Raw genomic sequence first — 15,584 nt, 5'->3', positions numbered from 1 at the left:
GTGCGCTCAGTGTACTCAACATTTACTCAACCGCCGCTGCAGTCATTCGGATATGTAAAAAGAGAAAAGAACATGCATCAGCGTGTTCAGAAAGTTGTGATTGCAGAAATTAGTTTCGATAATTAATACAATTAATTAAACAGGCTTCTTTATACTTGAAGTGTAGGCAAGCGAAAAAACGAAACTGATCAAAACGTGACGTGTAGCGACAATTCAATTTGATTTATAACCTGCAGTTCACTTTTGCAATGGATTACATTAGAGATACGAGCGCTTTCCTCAGTGCAGTAGAGGGAAATAATGTATACGAATAAACCTTGCACAGTCTTTTCGTAATTATGCAAAATATGACAGTGGTCACCATCCTAATCGGTCACAGAAAATACAGCAGTATATAAGGTGGTACTGTCGACTAGTTGCGTATATAGGAATGTAGAGTGCCAATATCTCATGTGCTGTTTGTGAACGCGTTCATGAATAATATTGTGTGATGTCTGTATGTCGCGTACATGTGAAGTGTGGTGCGGAAATGTAATACGTGCATGTCAGCGAAGCGCTGAGAGCAAAAACTTTTTTTTTCTTAGTTTGAGCGCTGTCCGTTAGGTGGCGCGTGTCGCCGCCCAATTCAAGGAGTCGCGCGTTTATGTGTCTACTTATTTGAGTGAAAAACATGGAGGCGTTTCATGGCTCCACGGAGGAGCCACAAAGGGTTCGGTTTCGGCCTCTCGTCCCAGTGGGAACAGTGGATCAGTCCCATAGCCAGTTGAATGTGTGTTCCGTGCGGTGAATAGTGCGTGCACAGATGCGGTGGGGATTACCAGGGACTTGGAAGTGGATAACGAACGCTAACAGGTGAGCAGGAGCGTTGAACGATCGAAACCGACGCCGCTTGAATCGGTAATGCTTCGCCTCGCAGCTGTCAACCGAAAACGCCGGATCACTTGCGGCAAGCACAGCGAGCAGATTCTCTGTTCAATAAAGACATCGCTCCATTGGTGGCTATACGATTCCTTCTTTGAATGTTTTCTGGCCGCGAAGTAAATGCAACCGGCCGCGCGAAAGCAGTCGCGGACGAACCCCCTCGAATGCCCCCCTCACGTCTCCGCCCCTACTCGTAATAGGTACGGTGCCGGCGCTTCGAGGCGCGTTTTGGAGTGCTTTAGAGCGCACGGAAAGCAGCGGACGGGCGTACACACTTGAGAATCGTATTTTAGCAAAAAGCAGTCCAGCTCGCTAGGCCTTACTCGTATTGCTCCACTGTCGCTTGCCAGCCGCCATGTTGCTTTTGGGTGTGCTCACTGTGACTACCTGTTCATTGCATGCCGCGTGACTACCCATGGGGTCGTTAGTATTACTAAGGGGGTGTAGCGATATCTGTGACGGCTTCTGACTACCCCAAATGTATACTCCGTTTCAAACATAGCGTGCAATGTAGTCAAAGCTAGCGCGCCGGTTTGCACAGCCGACCGCGACTACGTTCGCTCCACAAAATAGTGCGGCCCCTGAAAAAAACAAAAAGTAGAAAAGTGTACATCTTTGGAGCTAATAACTAATAGTGGCGTTATGATTTTGAGGGAACACCGATTCTTTTTCAATAAAAAGGAAAAGATAATGTAAACTACTCCAAATTATTTTCCGTTTTCGTTCGTGCGGCACTCGCACTCGCTTCGGGTTTTCGGGTTGTGCGGCTGCCCCTGCCTCGCCGGTTTCGTGAAGATGGCGTCTTACGCGGGAAGCTTTCTTTTCCTGCTCGGATATTTTCGAAGATTCGTTGTGTAAAGATCTCGCAAAAGTGCAAGCAGGTGATCGCCAACGTGTACGCGAGTTCAAGAACGTGTTTCCCGGAGACGTCGGTCCGTGAGGTTCTGGAGACGGTCAGTAACGACACCGGAGTGTCTGGCAAGGTGGCGTCCCCGAAGCGAAGACCTCGCAACGTGAAAGTTCCGAGCACGCGGAGAGTGTTGTGAACTGCCACCTGTTATTTCTGGTGTTAAAATCGGCCTTATGGCTTCAAAGTGAAACAAGCCTCAAGAAGGAACTGTGTCGGTGATGAATCGTGCCTACGGCTCCGTCTGCTTGCGGGACCTTACAGCAGGCGGTGCCCGTGACTGCATTCCGAAGTGTCTGGGTTCTTCTGCCTGCGGGACCGTAACCATGGTCGGCTCCGTCTGCCTGAGGCAGCTTAACCTTGGTCGGCTAAGTAAACGACGCACATGCCCGTGCCTGTATTCCGAGGCCCCTGCTTTCCTCGAAAGGAAACAACACTCGATCCTGATCTCGAGTGCCGTGTGTTGTGTACGCGTCTATTGTGAATCACTCCCGGTTCATGGGGGCGCCGGCACCAGAGCACCGAGATACTGCCGTCAGGATGACTTCTTCCATACACCGGCGAGTATTCTGACTCTGAAGGAAACTTCCATGAAGTCACATCACGTGAGGGAATGCCAAGCCGTCTGAACAATGGCAGTGCGGTCCCCTAATCACAATATTCGTTATATAAAGGACCGTCCACCACACTCTCAAGGTACTCTCTGATTTTCACGCTACCATGTAAATAAACGGCTTTAAATAGAGACGCCCTGGATCTCGACCGTTCTTCCGTTTTGACGAGGCCGGCGCAAGTTCGAGCGGAACACCAGCCCCTGGTCTACCTTCTTATAAATAAAAATCTACAAGAAAAGAGGAATTGAAATATGCACTTCCGCAATACGCACAATCTTGCACAAAAAATCGGTCGAGGAAAAAAAAAAAAAAAAAAAAAAACCTTTGCGCCCTAAGTGGATTCGAACCACCGCCACCGAGATGTCGGCATGGCCGGCATCGCCAGAGCAGCGCCTTGTACCGCTCGTCCACGAAATCTCGCGGAGTAACACAATTTTGTGTGTTTTTTCATGCGCACTACTTCAGTAGCTTTCCCAGCGTTGCACGCGATGTTTGAAACGGAGTATAGTACCCTACGACTACCCTTTTGTTGAGAGTTGTGGGGATTCCTCTGGTCTCCCTTCCCCGATGGCTGTGATAACGGCCGCGGGTTGGAACGCTCGGCCTTCTTCGCCGTGAGCTCCGACCTGTTTGTGAGGCGGAGGGCCGCCTGGCTTGGGGGGCTCGCCTCTCACTCTCTCCCGGGGGGACCGATTTCCGTCCCCCCGCTCGGATGCGAATCACTGCCGACAGGCGAGGAGGTTTCACCTCTTGTTTTCCCGCTTTCGGGAAAGGGACTCGTCCGGGTGACCGCGAAAGAGATAGGACGTGTGTCGGCGACATCTCTGATGCTTCCGCGGTCTTGGCTCTCCGGAACCCCGCGTCTGGCCAGGTAAGGACCTTTTCTTACCTTGCCGGCGCGGGGGGCATTTTGGATGGGGACATTGCAGTTCGTTTTAAGAGTGTTCTAATAAATGCTCTTGGACTCTGTCCTTACTCTGGTACGTGTGACTTCTCTTCCGCTATATTCGAGAGAGTGAGACAAGGTAGACGATCATTGGCACCGACGGAGGTAATTTATCGAACCGACCCGCCGTAGTGTAGCCGTAAACGTTCGTCTATATTGCCGCGGAGATGTGGGGACCGCGGGCTACTAGGTTTGACGTCTCCTTTGAGATATCGCCGCTGTTGAGACAGCCCTTTAGTTCCTCTATCGGTACCTGTGTTAGTTGGTAGCTAGCAAATCCCACAGAGTGTAGCACCGAACACATTCCCCCGCAGCTCGGTCCACCCCACCGCTCAGTTACAACTTCGAAAATGATAAGAGCGAACAACGAGGGGGGAAAACTGGCCCTCTACCCGAAAACCAAGGTCAGCTATTCGTGCGGGAAGCAAACGGGAAGGGTACACTTCGAAGAAAAGGTTGGGGGCTTCCTGTTCTGAGTCAGCAAGGCGCGCCTAGCTGAGCTTTGCTTGTGGGCGAAGTCGAGGGAATCACAGGCGAGTTTGGCGGGTCCATGCTTCTTTTTTCGCCGCCTGAACTCGTGATGCGAGCGAATATCCAGGAAAAAATCTTCAGAGTGGCAAAACAGCAAACGTTCGGCTTTGGATCGTGAATTAAAGTGGATTTTGGATTGTAAAACAGGGTTGCCAAACGCAAATCTCAAAAGATCACGCGTGATCGCCGAGAAACCGCCAACCGCCTCTCGGTGTGTCTGAACGGGGTCTATGGTGGCTCGCTAGCGAATCGCATCCGCAACCGCTTCGCGAACGCGGATCCGCTTCCAGTGTGAATGCGCCATTAGTCAAGGAACATTGGCGCAGCACCCCTGTGACGTCACGTCGTAATGGAGCTGCGGTTGATTGGTTGTACCGCGTACAGCAGGACCCTTATGAAGTCATGTCGTGGCCGTACGGCTGATAATCAGTGTTGCCATCCTTCTAGCAGATAGTTTCAGTTTTATCGTAGACGTCCGAAAACTAACTGTGAACCGTGATAAAAAACACCCTCTGTATATATATATATATATATATATATATATATATATATATATATATATATATATATATATGTATACAACACAGGCACTTCACATCATCGTACGTGGTCTCCGAGGAGGATATAAACGAAATTGTGCAGATGAATGAACCGTACTTAATCCAATGAATTAAAGAATCCAAGTTTCCAGGAACCCGCCGAAAGCCAAAAAACGGCGGAGCCAGGATTTGAACTCTGGGCCTCCCAATGTCCGGTCGGGTGTGCTAACCACTACACAACTCCACTTTTTTTTTTTTTTTACTTTTTTTTTATTAAAAGTATGTCTATTTACAAAGTTTTAAAATGATCACATTGGTTGCCATACACTTATCATGTCAGTGAGCACTGTTTGACAGGCGAGGACCGCGATTCACACACAAATTCAAAATGTATCTCGCTCAATCATTTCTGTGTAGCGTCACATGCACCCCAAGCAGCCACTCGCGCAGTGGCCCGGGAATCCTTGTTTACCACTGAGCCTTTAGAGCGCGGTTATGCATACGCGTTCCATATAGCGACCAATATTCAAGCCCTTGTTGTTCCGTCGCCTCAAGAAGGCTGCTCACGTACTGAAAGCCGTCGCAGAAGTGTTGCCAGGCGGGCTTGGATCCCTCTCGGACCTCCAAGTGATCCGTCCTCGACCGCCACAGCGCATATAGACCGAGGAGTGCCAGCAGCTCCCATGCCCTACTCTGTGCACTGTCGCCGAAAAGCAGAAATTTCGCGCTCTTCCACTCTACGTAAAGATCTATCTGCAGCACTGCTCGAAGCTCTGGCCAAAAAAGCTCCGCATTCGTACAGTACAAAAACACATGTTCAAGTGTTTCGGGAAACGGACACAACGCACAATTTGTTGACCACGGTTCAAAGAAACCTTTTTTAACCAGCCACGTCTTGACCGGCAGTACTTCGAAATGGAAGCGTAGGAAAAAATTCTTGACTGCCGTCCTGACAGGGTATCTACGTAAGCGACGATATACATCCGATTTATCCACACTTCCCGGAAAGCTGCGATAGAGTGGGGGCGGTATGAGGAAATCAACTGTGTCCCAGTATAGAGATTTCTTTTTAACTTTCTGCAGGTACTCGTCGGAAAAGCGGGCTCGGAAAAATTCCTTCGCCGCTGCTGTTTCCTGGTAAAACTTCAGAGCACGTGCTCGGAAGTCTCCAGTGTCCCCCTTGAGCCGCGGCCCCAAAACGCTTCCTCCCAGCTCCTTAAACGCAGAAATCACGAGAGGATTGCCTTGATCGCGGAAAAATAGGAAACGCTGTACTTTCAGCTTAAGTTCTACGTTTACAAGGCCCAACCCTCCTTTCTTCTGGCTTACAAATAGGTTGTCACGCCTCATACGTTCAAAACCCGAGTCCCAGATAAACGTTGCGAAAAATCGATGCACCTTCGCCACGTCACTTTGGGAGCACGGCAACACTTGTGCCCCGTACCAAACGGTCGGGAAAAAAACAGAGTTACAAATAAATGCGCGATTGAACAAAGAGAGTTCCCTAGCATGCCAGTCAAGCACCTTACTTCTGAGGCGATTAATGTCCAAACCACCGCATCGGCCACTCAGTTTCTCTGCGGTCAAACTGAGCCCTAGGTAATTCGAAACGCTCGTCGTCCAGGTGACACCGAGGAACTGCTCCGGTTTCAAGTCCCAGTCTCCAAGCCAGGCTCCGACAGATTTGTCTGTGTTCATCGCCGCACCCGAGACACTGCAGAAGTCTGCGATGTGTTGGGTTACAGCGCGCACTTGCATCCTTGACGAGCACAACACCGTGACGTCATCTGCGTAGGCGAGCACTTTAAGCGTACCCGACGCTAGGGACAGCCCACGAATGCTCGCGTCACCGATAATGGCCCTGCACAACGGTTCCAGGTACAATGCGAACAGAATAGGCGACATCGGGCAGCCTTGTCGCACGGATCGGGTAACTGCAATGGGAGCCGTCCTGTTGCCGTTGACCAGGAGCCGCGTCGTGATGTCACGGTAGCACAGCTGCACATATCGTAGCAGTCGCACCCCGATCCCACACTCCTCCATGAGCCGGAAGAGGAACGAATGGCGAACCCGGTCGAAGGCTTTGCTCAGATCTACCTGAAGCACTGCCACTGGAAGCTTCAACACATGCGCTGCCTCGCACACGATTCGCATCGCGTGCAGGTTGGTGCTGATGGTCCGTCTCTTGATGCCGTAGGCCTGATGCTCTCCGACGACGTCCCGTAGACCCCACTCCAGCCGCTTTGCCAGAATCTTGGCTAGGATTTTATAGTCGCTTGTTAGCAGACTGATGGGCCGGAAATGGTCGACCTTCGGGGTACCCTTTGAGTTTTTCTTCTGGATGAGCACCGTTACCGCCTGTCGCATGGATGGTGGCAGCAGTCCTCGCTTCAGTACGTCGGCGTACACGTCTCGTAGGATAGGACACAGCTGGGCTGAGAACGTCTTGTAGAACTGGCTACCGAGCCCGTCCACTCCTGGCGATTTGCGCGGAGCTAATTCCTTGATGGCTTCCTCGACCTCTGATGCCGTTATTTTCCGGTTCATTTGTTTTCGGACCCTATTGAAAATAATTCTAAAGGGCCCATCAGCCTTGAAGGATTATGGGACCGCACAGGCCTTCAAAACCCTTCAAAAATACTCTTCAGGTATACCCCTCAGAAAAAACCCTCCAGCCCCACAGCCCTTCAACCCAAACCCCTTAGCCCGTCAACCCTTTAGACGCCCAAATGACTGTGTACCATAGACAAAAATTCAGATCAAAACGTTATTGAAAATTTATTGCGGACATTGAGTTGTACATGTGTATTAAAACTCAAAGACGATAAAAACCAACGCTTGTTCAAACCTGGGGGCAAGCAGCTGTCGACGAAAGAGATCATATCAAATAGGAACAACTAACTTCTTTATCACAACGAAAAATATATTTCAAAGTACTCACAATGCCGTTGGGTAAATTCCTGATGTACGGTAGTTCAGCTATTAAAACGGAGCAGGCGCACCTCGCGTACACATACACAGTCTCAGTAAGCACGTTTAGCGAAAACCACGAACTTGCAAGCAGATCCCGTCACCGTTGAGAAATTCCGAGCACAGTCACGGTTTCATCCACGATGTCGTCGGGGCGGCGTCTTCGGCGTATTTTTCGCTCGCTGGATTTTTCTGAGGCCGGTCGGACGAAGATGCGCAAGGAACAAGGCGGGACAGCGGCCGTCATCCATCGTCCCAGGACCCACAGTGCTATGATCCCGGTGCGCAGGCACTACATGCGGTGGGACGCTGATCCCGACTGCCAGGCTTGCTGCGAGTAGGCCGACACCGGCCACCATCTCCTTGAATGCGCTGAACACGATGGTGCTCGAGCGGTGCTGAAGGCGGCCAACGCCGAACTGGGGTTCACCTGCGGAACGAAGGAAGAAACGGCACGGATTAAAACAGACCAAGGGGCGAGCCCTCAAAGCAGTGCTTACCTTTCGGGATGTAGGAAACCGGTCCGTTCCAGATCTCCATGGCGGTGAGGAACAAACCGCCCACGAGCGGAAAGAAAATGGCTATAGCGGCCTCCTGACTTCTTCGGCTTCCTCACACCACTCTCTCCCGCCGACCATTGGAGAAGCGTGCTGTCCGGAACTGGCGGTATTGCACCCTCTCCCCATTGCCGGGGGGAGAGAAGCGCAGTGTGTGTGTGTAAGCATTGTAAAAGGGGGGGGGGATTTGAGTTGCCTGTTCGTGTTTTTGGCGACGGCGAAAAAAAGAGGACTTCCGACTCTGGTGGAAAGCAAAATAGTTTTGTTTATTTATTTTTTTTTCCTTTTTGGGGACTGTCCCCCGCGGGGAAACCGGTTCCCGGCACGAGTCGCTGCCGCTTCGCCCTCGGACGAAGCGGCAGCGACGCTGCGCTGGGGAGGTCCCAGCGCAGCGTCCCTGAATTTGGGAAACGCGCTGCTCTCGGCTTGCCCTTTTTTATTATTATTAGTGCAACAAGTAAAGCTTGTTCGCCTCAAAACGCCGCTCGGCCAACAACACTCGGCCCGCGCCTTGTCAATTCTCCACATGGGGCGATCGAACCCGTAGCCCCCTTGACGACCGAACACCCGGCCAGTGACTGACGGGTCGAGGAGCCCAGTTGTGTTTGATAGAAGAGCAGTAATAAAAAAAACTGACCGTACACACATACGATGGACATTCTCCAGATAATTATTTCTTTTCCCTTTGTGAACAATACGTAGCTATGTTCTAATTCTGCGACATGTATTTTCTCCACCTAGGCCGTGTCCCCACAGACATTTCAAGAAGCCTAAAAGTTTTCCCGACCCCCATTAGAAAACTCCTTGACAGGCTCTCAGACATTTCAAGGCATTGTAAAGGGGACTTCAGACATTTCAGGAGAGCCTCTGACGGGGCCAACGAACCCACCAGGAAATATCGGTGCACCTCTCAAACATCACAAGAATTCCTGGCGTCCCCTTCACACCCTTTAAAGAATTCCTGAAGTCCCCTCAGAGCGATTTTCAATAGGGGACCTTTGGGGATATCTTGGGCAGCGCCACTCCAGTAGTTTGGAGAACGCCGTCGTCCTCCACTCTCGTGAACAGGTCGGTGTAGGCCTGCAAAAACGCGCCTTCGATTTCTTCTTGCCGGGTAACCTCGACGTCGCCTACTTGGAGCTTCCCGATCTTGTTGCGTGAAGCGTGCTGGCGTTCCTTCGTCTTGAATATTTTGCTCGGCTCTTCATCTCTCTCGAGGAACAGCGTTCTGCTTCGGACCATGGCACCGCGGTACTCCTTCTCGAGAAGCTCCAGAATATTGCCTTTGGAATCGCGGATATCTTGACTGAAGAGTCCCGGGGAACGATTTTCCTCTGCGATGAGGATTTCCAGGGTCTTCATCAAGCGGCGCTTTTCCGCCCTTTCGCGCGCCGCTTTTTCCTGGCTGTGCGGGAACGCTTTGAGCTTGACGTCCTCTTTCAGCTCCTCCCAGGTTACCGCGTTCATGGGCGCACCTCCCGTTTTGCCCTCGAGAAGCTCCTTTGTCTGCGTGCGCAGTTGTTCATCTTCGATGAGGCTTTCGTTTAGCTTCCAGCCACTCCACCAAGAGGACTTCCGGGTTCGCGGCACGGGTCTGCCCAGCGTTACCGTGACCAGAGCGTGGTCCGAGAACGCCAAGGGTAGGACTTCTAGCACAGGCGTCATTGCTGAAACTTCTCCCGAGAGGTAAATACGATCCAGTCGAGCATGGCAATTTCCTTGCCAATGCGTGTACGTTGGGTCGGCTGTTTTCTCGTTGTCCTTAGCATCCACCAGGTCGAAGTCGCGGAGCAGTTTTCGCAGTTCTAGCCGGCTGACGTCCGCTCTCAGCCGCTTTGAGCAATCCCTCTCGGCCAGCACACAATTAAAATCACCAGCGAGGATCGTTCGACAAGGTGTGTCGAGATACTGGCGAAGATTTTTGAAAAAGTCCCGTCGCTCAGTCGCGTCATTAGGTGCATACGCAGATACAAGCCTGTGAAGCTGTCCGCAGTGCAGCATTTCTACAGCGCACACCCGTCCGTTTCTGTCTCCCTCCCAGTCGGGGCAGGGGGGCTAAGCTCGGCGCGGCGAGATCGAGGCGAGTTCTCCGCCAAACTCGCCGACCGCCGCGATTGGTCGACGCCGTGCATGACGACACGCGCAGACACTCCCTAGATCGTGACGTTAAGCGGAGGGTTTGAGGCGGTCGGAGAGTTGCATATTCGGAACTCGCGGCGAGGTGCGGTGACGTCATTGTGACGTGGAAGAAGCCGCCGCGGATGGGAAAAGCTTGCCGGCTCCGACCTAGGCGAGTTTGGACGAGTTGGGCGCGAGATCAGGGAAAAGCGTCCAAAATGGCAGCGTTTTTGTGCGTGTTTTGCCGTCGACATAGCTATTTAAACCACGCCAATGTGTTGGACATGGACGATGTTCATTTTTAACAACACCATCGCCTCTCGAGAGACGTGGTAAGGTGTCTGTGCGATGAACTGCGTGGCAAACCGGGCTTGAGGCGATGGAGCCGTGAATGGACCGTCGTCCCCGTCGTGAATACTACATCCAAATTCTACGAAGTGAATCCTAGAAACAAATGTGTTTTCACGACAATCTGCAACCAGGAACGCAATTTACCACTACCTACAGGCTTTTACAATTATTTTGATGGGTTGCTGTGCTGCGTAGATGCAAGATAAACGCGCTTGATAAAATTGAAACTAAAACAGATGATAGAAGAAAAGCAATGAACATGAATGGCGCAGACTAACAACTGTGTAATTTCTTTCTCATCTTTCTCCCTCCACACCGTATTTTGACAAACAAATTGGCCGTTAGTTGTTTATACAGCAGGAGAACATGCCAGAACATTGCGACATTGTCACCTACTGTAGATAAGCAATTTAGCCAGTGCAGTATGACTGCTAGCCTACGGTCTTTAACGTGCACCACGTAGCGGTGATACACGACCGCATGACGAAAGTAATCCCTGGAGAAGGGGAACAAGAGGGACAAAGGACAAACATAAATCTCCAATAAATCTTAATTGCATTATAATCCCGACCGCATGCCGGTACGATGCTCATCAACATCGAAAAGGGCAGGGGTGGGGGTGAATCCACGATCCTGGGTTCTGCAGCGCGAGCTTTAGCTCCACGTGCACCCTATTTTGACAAAAAAAAAAAAAATATTGTGGCTGTGCGGCGGTGCGGGGGGGGGGGGGGGGGGGGGGAGGAGAAAGATGAGAAAGAAATTACACAGTTGTTAGTCTGCGCCATTCCTGTATGTTGTTTTACGTCTATACTCTGCTTTAGTTTATATCTTTATCAAGAGCTTTTTTTTTGCATCTACGTGGCGCAGCAAACCATCACAATGTCTAGTCAACTAGCCCATATCCAAGCAATGTTTGTATAATTAGCATCCCTGCTCTTACCTATTCTTATTTGTCATTTACGATTTAAATAAAAAGAAATTGGGCTGTATGTATGTTGATACCACCTAAAACTTGGTCTGCCTCAACGGGGAAGATTCTCCCAGCTGTAGATGAGAAATTTAGCCATGCAGTGCCGTACAACCGCTAGCCTAAGGTCTTTAACGTCCATCCCGCAGTAGTGTTACACGACTGCACGCCGATACGATGCTCATCAACATCAAAACGGGCAGGGGTGGGGATTGAACCCAGCATCCTGGGTTCTGCGACGGACCTTTCGCTCGACGTGCTCCGAGCTGGTGTGCGCTAGCCCAGCCGGCCACCGATCCCCCGATTTAAATAAAATAAAAACCCTTCACTGCGGAGCGTAGGGAAAAATCGGAGCTACGCTGGGGAACTCGCCGCCGCCGGGGGGGTCGGAAATGTAAGAGGGGGAGTGGGAAACTCGCCGGGGCGGAGTCAGAAGAAGCTCCTCCCCTCCCTCGTGACGTGGCATCGGAGAGATTCCCGCCGGAGGCGAGCTTAGCCCCCCAGATTGCGATGTTTTTCTTCTTGCGAATCATTATCGCCGTTCCTCCGCTCTGTCCAAATGCCCTCGACAGGAAGATGACGAAGTGACGATCAAAAAAGCGCGTCAACTCCTCCACTTGACCGTCTGTGGCAATCTTGGTCTCTTGAAAGAAAGCGACATCAACCCGCTCGCGCAGAATCGTGTCCAGCACCCATTGCTTTCTTCTTCTCGCCAGAAGACTTACACAATTGAGGGTTGCAAACTTAAGGGCTCGCATATTCTGGAAAAGGGGGTGCTGGTAAAGTCATGCGACGAGGACACTTTCGAGAGATGAGCCACTACACCACTCCACCTTGGCTTCCTGGCGTTTCCTACCTGTCTTATTAATGCACAAGAAACGAAATGTATCCAATCGGAGGTGTTCTGGAAACACACGCCGCCGCGTGGAACGCGGTACGACGCTTAGTGTCACGTGGTACGTGCTCGTTTGTGCTCCAGAAATCCTCCCACTGTTTGTCTCGCCCCGTGTACATGTAGTAGTATTCTTTGTTTCAGGAATTTTTTTTTTTAGAGACACGGTATCATCATCATCTGCGAGAATCAAGAGCCACGTTATTGAATATACAACACAGGCACTTCACATCATCGTACGTGGTCTCCGAAGAGGATATAAACGAAATTGTGCAGATGAATGAACCGTACTTAATCCAATGAATTAAAGAATCCAAGTTTCCAGGAACCCGCCGAAAGCCAAAAATTGGCGGAGCCAGGATTTGAACTCTGGGCCTCCCAATGTCCGGTCGGGTGTGCTAACCACTACACCACTCCACCTTGTTTTTTTTTTTTTTTTTAATGCATGGAAATTTTTACAAGTGACATAACATGTTGATACTTATGCGTATATACAGTTATAGGACATTCATTTTCACACCTTATTTACATACCAATGTCACACACACACACCTTTTATATGGCATCTTATACATGTGGCCAGTGGATGTGATAAATTGAGACACAAATTGCGTCGACGAGTGTAACACAATGGTCACAGAAGGATATATCGTCAATAGAGCATTCAGAAATCTGGGAGACCCAGACATGCATCGAACAGGGCAAACCACTCTGGTTGGCTGTGAGGTGAAGCGTATACGCTCCTCACTTGCGCTACCAGTTCTAGAAAAAGAGATTTTGTCGTACGGGGTTTCTCTGCGTGTTTGTCGATCATGCGACATTTCCATAGACTATGAAGTCCCAACAGAGCGAACATGTCGTACGGGACGGTTTCGTTCTCAGCGAACGGGAGGAAGCGGAGACTGTAGTCATTAAGAATTAGATCTTTCTTTAGCGTGCGTTGTAGAACATCCCAAAACAAAAACGCGTCGTTGCAATAAATAAAACAGTGCTCTATGGTCTCTGGCTTGTTACAGACTCTGCAATTAACAGTCCACGGTACAAATATTCCTTTTTCTTGGAGGTAAGTTTTTACTGGTAGGGTTGATGTATGCAATTTGAAGAAGAACGTCTTGGTTGAGGGAGGCACGCCCATTTTCTTGACTCTTTTGAGAACATCATTGATGGGTTCTAGCGTGAAACGGGTACGATAGAGTGGTAGTGAAAACAAGCTTTCCGTAATATTCCTTGACAGTGTCTTCCTGGACACGCTAAACAAATATTCCAATGAAAACCGTGTTTTCAGGAAATTTAAGGTGTCGACAACTTCCTTTAAAAATCCCCAGGGCCTATTTTTCGACGTTTCGCCCGTTGAAACAACAAGATAACTTAAACTCTCAGCAAGGCGTGATTGGAGTATGACTCTAAGGAACTCGTGATTGGCATTTTTAAAGAAAAAGAATCTTGACACTAACTGGCGGACAAATATGTGACACAGTCCTAAACCACCGGATTCGAGAGGGAGGAATAGGTTGTCCCTTTTAACACGTTCCCACGTTGAGCACCATATCAAAGTGGCGAATATTCTATGGAATTTTTGGATGTCTGTTCGAGCGCAATGAAGCACTTGAAGAACGTACATAAGCTTTGAAGCGAGGAATATATTACAGACACTTGCTCTAGTAAAGATGGAAATATCTCTACCCTTCCACGCATCAGCCTTCCTTTTCAGTGTGGTCGCAAGGGTGGACCAGTACGTCGAGCTACTACGAATGTGTGAGAGCGGTACTCCAAGATATGTGATCGGACTCTGATTCCACTCTATCCCTGCAAAAAAACGAGGTTTTGTGGCCCAGGAACCGCACCAGAATCCGTTGCATTTGGATTGATTCACTGAAGCCCCAGTGACTGCGCAGTAACGCGCTGTTTGATCAAGCGCTTTCTCGACACTCTTCTTGTCAACGCAAAAAAAATCCAACATCGTCTGCGTATGCGAGGACTTTTACCTCGACATTTTCCACAGAGTACCCACGAATACATTCTATTTTCAGGATGCTGAGGCATAAGGGCTCTAAATACAATGCAAAGAGGAGGGGAGATAGAGGGCAGCCCTGCCTTACGGAAGATTTGATCTTAATTTCATCAGAAAGTGTGTTATTGATTTTCAGTCTTGTCGAACTATGCATGTAGCAAAGTCGAATACCTTCCAAAAGCGTCTCTCCCAGGTTTACGTGCTCAAGAAGGGCAAATAGAAATGAATGACTCACGCGGTCAAAGGCTTTTGTAAGGTCTATTTGTACAAGTGCAACCTGGCCATTACTGTCTGACACAGACTCTAGGACGGAACGGGCAACATGTACGTTCGTTTGAATAGATCTGCCCCGTATGCCACAAGTTTGGTGCTCACCTACCAGCTTTTCTATTACGCACTGAAGTCTTTCATTGAGAACTTTAGCGTAGATCTTATAATCGACGTTGCAGAGTGATATTGGTCTGTAGTTTTCCATCTTTTTAAGCATTCCAGGATCTTTTGTTTTTGGCAGCAATACCGTGTGTCCACGGTAAAATGAAGGGGGAAGAGTTTTCTGAATGTAGGATTCTTCAAATATAGCCAGTAAAACAGGAGATATAATGTCTTGAAACTTTTTGTAAAATTCACCGCTTAGTCCGTCGGGTCCTGGTGTTTTCCCATTTGGGAGAGATTTAATGGCGGCCTTAATTTCGTTTAATGTTATGGGGCCTTCAATTAAAAGGCGATCTTCCTCGTCAAGTTTTGGCATCTCTGTTAGTAGCTGTTCGATCTCAGTCTTGTCTTTTGTGGGTATTACTGTTCCAAATATATTTGTATAGAAGTGGTGAAAAGATTTGACTATTTCAGTTGCGTCGGTGAGTATCAAACCATCTTTGTTAATTTCTACTATTTCCTTTGACAGCGCGTTACGTCTTTCGTCATCCAAAGATCTTTTGGTAGGTTGTTCGCCGAGGAGAAAGCGTTTCTTCCGCGAGCGAATTAATGCTCCGCGGTACCTTTCGGTTTCATACTTTTGAAGCTGGGCTCGTATTATGTTAACATCGTTGCTGTACGCGCCTGGGTTTAAGCATTCAAGCTCGTGAAGGGTTGCTAAATTTTTATAAAGGTCGCACTGCTGTTGTTTGTTTATATATGATGCAATTGTAGCGCGTTCGATTGCGATGTTTTTTGCTTCTTGTTTGAAACTATCCCATTTTGCAAAGATGTGCATGTCAATGTTTTGCAATGTATTCGACAAAAGTAAGGAGATGTTAGTTGAAA

At 49.4% G+C, this 15,584-nt stretch overlaps 1 protein-coding gene across 1 annotated transcript; it reads right to left on the bottom strand.

The window, feature by feature from the left end:
* Nucleotides 1–12,939: 12,939 nt before the first annotated feature.
* LOC115324513 lies at nucleotides 12,940–14,033 on the bottom strand. Its single transcript, XM_029985163.4, has one exon. The coding sequence runs from the start codon at nucleotides 13,932–13,934 to the stop codon at nucleotides 12,978–12,980; it is 957 nt and encodes a 318-aa protein (XP_029841023.3). The 5' UTR covers nucleotides 13,935–14,033; the 3' UTR covers nucleotides 12,940–12,977.
* Between the last annotated feature and the right edge of the window lie 1,551 nt (nucleotides 14,034–15,584).

This window comes from Ixodes scapularis, unplaced genomic scaffold (assembly GCF_016920785.2).
Source record: "Ixodes scapularis isolate PalLabHiFi unplaced genomic scaffold, ASM1692078v2 PGA_scaffold6__148_contigs__length_123643588, whole genome shotgun sequence".
In the NCBI taxonomy this organism is placed as follows: Eukaryota; Metazoa; Arthropoda; class Arachnida; order Ixodida; family Ixodidae; genus Ixodes; species Ixodes scapularis.
Note: the sequence above shows the minus strand (reverse complement) of the source record. Positions and strands in the feature narration are given on the sequence as shown.

Excerpts from the sequence above, each read along its gene's own strand:
- LOC115324513 (XM_029985163.4), bottom strand. The coding sequence starts at position 13,934 with ATGTACGTTCTTCAAGTGCTTCATTGCGCTCGAACAGACATCCAAAAA.